Here is a 4,520-nt window from a genome sequence, read left to right on the forward strand (position 1 = left end):
CCCCGTGGCCTCCACGCCCAGCACCTGCCTTGGGCTCCCCTCGCCTGCTGGCGGGGCCCCGGCTCTGGTCACATATCTTGGGGAACCCAGGTTTCTTCTCCAGGGAGGGCCCAGCTCACACCACTGGGCGAGAGACAGATCCATGGCACCGGCCACCACGAGGCCTCAACCTCAGCGTGAACAGAAAGCCCAGGCAACAGCTGTGGGCAAATGGACTGTGAGAAGAGGGTCCCTCTTGGCACAAGGGCAAGAGGGGCCAATAGAGGACAAAGGAGGAACGGCCTGTCGGCATGTAGTCCCGGGACAGGGCTTTCTCAGCCCAGGATGTCAGGCTCTTGGCACAAGACGACTCCACGTATGGGGCATATACCAGACACCTCCAGTCACGGCAGAAAAGGGAGGTGCCCTTCCTGGAACAGTAGGGTAGGGAGATTCTAGAAAAGGCTGTGTTCAGGAGAGAAGGAGAAAGGCCAAAGAACCAGCAAACAAGTAGTCAGATTAAAAAAAAAAAAAGAGAAAAAGGAAAGGAGATGTGGGCAAAGCTGAGACATATAGACAGACAAAAAGGAGGCACATGTGCTCCTCCCAATGGACAGGTGGTTCCAGCTCAGGGCTGCACATCTGCTGCAGACGGGCACTGGTCAGGGTGCGCTAACTCGGCTCCCAGGGGTGACGGTCCCCAGGAGGGAGGCAGAGGCCACAACTGACCTGATGTAGGTCGATTGGTCTCGGAAGGTGTCACACAGCGTGTTTCCTTCGAGCCATAGCTCTTCCAGCTTCAGCCCTTTTATCTTGTCCAATTCCCGCTCAGATTTCAACTGCAAAGGTCGGGGAGAAAAGGCAGGAAAGAGACCCTAGTAAGAGAGCCAACTAGTGCCCACACCGCAGCATCCGTCCTCATCCCTTAAATTCCTTCTTCTGCCTCTTGCCACCACCAGGCAAGTCCTCTTCACCCCCCTCCCCTACCCCAAACACAACGCATGCAGGTCTCAATTCTCACCTCATTCGCAGAGAGGTTTAGGATCTTTAGATTGGGCGCTTTCTGCACAATGCTGGACATGTCATCCAGCCTATACAGCTTGTTACTGCTCAAGTTCAAGGACAACAGCTGTGGGGAGAGAAGAGTTTAGAGGAAGCATCACCAGAGAGGGGATCAGAGACACATCTGCCTCTGAACCACTCTCTCTCCCACCTGCTTCTTCCTGCCTAGTAACGGGCAAAGGCCTCACCTCAGGGATATTCTCCTCAATGATTCGCAGGGTAGCCGCCATACAGCTTTTACGATTCAGGACAACATCAATGTTCTGGGCCACCAAATCTTCAGGAAAGAAAGGCAAGTGTGAGAGGGTTTGCCTAGGCCAGCATTAACACCAAACCACTCTCAAATCTCCTGCCTGAAAGATTCCCCTCTGCCGCCACCTATCTGAGAACTGCTGCCAACAATACCTGGGTCTAAACGGAGGCCCTTGAGGTCAAGCGCTTGTTGGGAGCCATCGTATCGTTTGCTCATGATCAGCTGCAGAGGAAGAGAAAGGCTCCAGTGGTTACTGGGGTTGTGTATTTGACGGGGGGATATGAGAACTGCTAGGACTGGGGAGGAAACACGTGTGACTTGAAGCTGCCTCACCTTTAGCTGCTCTACTTGCTCTGGCTTCAGCTCATTTTGCACAGTAAGGGGCGGAGGAGAGGAGTTGATGATGATGGATATCTGCAGGGAAGATGTAAAGGAAGGGTGGACTCTAGGGAAGCCTAAGTCCCAGGACGAAGACCCCGTACCCTGAGTACCAGTCCCTGCCTCCAGCCAAGCCCTTTATACACACCCTTCGGTTCTCCTGATCCGAAATCTTGTAGTTGATAGCCTTCAATGCAGAGGCAGTACTGGCGTCCTCAACAAAAAACTGGGCCCGTGTGTTTTCATAGTGAAACTGCAAGAGGAAACAAGAGCAGTCGACTCGGAGCCCAGAGCCCCTGGCCCACCTGGCCCCTCCCACAGCCACTCGGGCTGTATCTTACCTCAATGGGGGTGAAAGGGACACTGCATTTGCTCTGAATCATACTTAGGAGCCATGCCTTGTCGTATTTCCTGCCATAAGGAATCTACATGAGAGAAAGAGAAGGGAATAATATGTAACTAAGGCTAAAGAGCAGATCCAACCTAGTGCTCCTTCATATAGCTTGCCAAGCTTGAAAAGATTTTCTAAAGAAAACACCAGTTAGCCCGTCTAGTGTGGCTCAGTGATTGATCAGGAGATCAAGGTTCGATTTTTGGTCAGGGCACATGCCTAGGTAGGGGGCGTGTAGGAGGCAGCCGATCAATGAATCTCTCTTATCATTGATGCTTCTATCTCTCTCTTCCTACCTCTCTGAAATCAATAAAAACATTTTTAAAAATTAAAGAAAACACCAAAAAACAAAGAAACCAACAAAACAACAATAAAAAGAAAACATCAGTTAAAGGTTTTCTAACTCAAGCCAGACATGGATTTGTCAATCTCCCTCCTATCTGTTTATACTTATTATTCATCAAAAGAATCAAACTGTTGCCTGGCCAGCATGGCTCACTGGTTGAGCGTCGACCTATGAACCAGGTCACGGTTTGATCCCCAGTCAGGGCACATGTCCGGGTTGTGGGCTCAATCCCCAGTGGGGGTTGCAGGAGGCAGCTGATCAATGATTCTCTCTCATCACTGATGTTTCTATCTCTCCCTCCTCCCTTCCTCTCTGAAATCAATAAAAAGTATATATTTTTAAAAGAATCAAATTGTTTGATTCGCCAAATGGAGACATCCAGGAGTTACCCCACCACCCCTCAACCAGTCAGCACGCTTCCCTTTAGATGCCTCTCCTTTCCTGGCAATCCTGCCAGTCCCTTCCACGCCTTTTCTGAACCAGCTGTTCTAAGATACTGATCCTTAGGAGAAAGGATGGATACCTGACTGTGGAGTGAACAGCTGAGAACACTGATTTTGTGGTGTGAAGAGTCAACACCTTCGCTCTGAGCCCAGCCCCCACTTCCCCTGCACCATCTACTTCCCAGATACTCACTGTAATCTTAAACCAGTTCTTCGAGGTCCCATCCTGGCTGTTGCCAGCCCCTCCTCTCTGTGGAGGAACTCTGTCTCTCCGCACAGTAACATGGATGCGGTCTCGATCATGCCAATTATCAACCCGCCGGTTGGGTCGCGCAGCATAGGGGGTGCTGTGGGGAAGCCGAGAATAAGACATCGCAAATATTCAACCATTCAGCTGGCCCTGGCATTTCTCACTCTGGTAGGTAGAAGAGAGATGACCTGGTGTAAGAGGGCTGTGTGAAGGAAGTCACTGAAGTCAGACCACTAAGGGCAAGAGCAGCACCGTGTACTGAAGGCTGCTCAGTACACGGACAGTGACTGAGTGGCCTGAGGGGTGGAGGGAGGTCACCATCCCGTCACTGAGGGGAGCAGTAGACCTGGAGGCTGCGTGAAAGCCGCCTACTTACTATCGTACTCGGGGAACATCTTGGGCATCGCTCATGGCCACATCTCTGTCATCGTCCTCAAGGCGGGGCGTCCGGACGCCAGCACCCCCTCTTCCAGACCTGCGGCTCCCCTCACACTTCCACCGGAAAGGACCCCGGCCCTTCTTCCTTCTCTGAGGGAAGCTAACTCGATCATCGTGCTCTGCAGTGGGAACAGAGTACAAGTTAGAAGACGCATCGCTGGTCTAGCTGCCCTGCTGTGACCACCGCGGCCACGCTCCACGCAGGCCCCTCGCTGTCCAGAGAAAGCACCCCTCTGTGGGGCGACCGCCTCGGGGAACCACTGGGAGGCTGCAGGGCTTTTGAAAAATAAGCAGAAGCCGGAGCCGCAGGGAAGGGAAGCAGATGGGGACGGGTGTGATTCAAAGTGGAACTGGACACACGCAGACCTGAGTCCCCTGAAACCTGCTTTCACGCAGCCCCCAACCCACCAGCCACAACCCGCACAGCGGCTCCAGCCAACAGCTGCTTCCGCCCAGTGCAAATGCCGACAAACACAGGCAACGGGAGGTCTCTAAGGCCTGATCTCCAACCGCCCCTCGGAGGGAGCCCTTCCCCTCTTCGGCCAGAAGTGCCTTTCGCTCAGAAGACAACCCCAGCTGCGGCTCCAGGGGCAGCGAGCCTTGACCCGGGTCCTCAGAGACCCAGGACCCCCCAAAGGGCCTCCCGCAGCACTGCGGACAGTGCGCTTCAAGAAATGGCCCTAGAAAAAGGAGTAAGTGAACAGGCCCAGCTAGAGAACTTCCTCCGGGCCAGGCACTAGGATGCTCCAGGCACAACGTGCACGGCCTCATGTTCACACTCACACACATTTACACACACTCACACTCACACACACGGGGCACTAACTCAGGCGGCCGAGGCTGCTTCGACTGCATTAGGGGGTGGAAACGCGGCCGAGCTTAACTCTCCAGTCCGGTGCAGCCACGCCGGCCTGCAGCCTGGGCTGCCAGCGAGCTCAGCCCACGCCCGGACCCAGCAGGGCCGCCACCCAGGCCCAGGA

General features: G+C 53.9%; 1 protein-coding gene across 4 annotated transcripts in view; it reads right to left on the reverse strand.

Annotated features, from left to right (window-relative positions):
* The window catches only part of NXF1 (nuclear RNA export factor 1), a 9,110-nt gene extending 5,368 nt beyond the window's left edge, over nucleotides 1-3,742 (reverse strand). For 3 of the 4 annotated variants that reach the window (XM_014545164.1, XM_014545158.1, XM_014545165.1), the window contains exons 1-9: nucleotides 3,479-3,601; nucleotides 3,046-3,199; nucleotides 2,014-2,097; nucleotides 1,821-1,925; nucleotides 1,628-1,708; nucleotides 1,447-1,516; nucleotides 1,230-1,318; nucleotides 1,001-1,108; nucleotides 709-818 (exon numbers count right to left, since the gene is read on the reverse strand). In XM_014545164.1, the coding sequence (XP_014400650.1) occupies nucleotides 709-818; nucleotides 1,001-1,108; nucleotides 1,230-1,318; nucleotides 1,447-1,516; nucleotides 1,628-1,708; nucleotides 1,821-1,925; nucleotides 2,014-2,097; nucleotides 3,046-3,199; nucleotides 3,479-3,513 (836 nt within the window). In that variant the 5' untranslated portion in view covers nucleotides 3,514-3,601. Of the gene's footprint in view, nucleotides 1-708; nucleotides 819-1,000; nucleotides 1,109-1,229; nucleotides 1,319-1,446; nucleotides 1,517-1,627; nucleotides 1,709-1,820; nucleotides 1,926-2,013; nucleotides 2,098-3,045; nucleotides 3,200-3,478 lie in introns of all 4 variants that reach the window. The other variant, XM_005857487.2, reaches the window with a different exon arrangement.
* Nucleotides 3,743-4,520: the final 778 nt, after the last annotated feature.

This window comes from Myotis brandtii, unplaced genomic scaffold, assembly GCF_000412655.1.
Source record: "Myotis brandtii unplaced genomic scaffold, ASM41265v1 scaffold1112, whole genome shotgun sequence".
In the NCBI taxonomy this organism is placed as follows: Eukaryota; Metazoa; Chordata; class Mammalia; order Chiroptera; family Vespertilionidae; genus Myotis; species Myotis brandtii.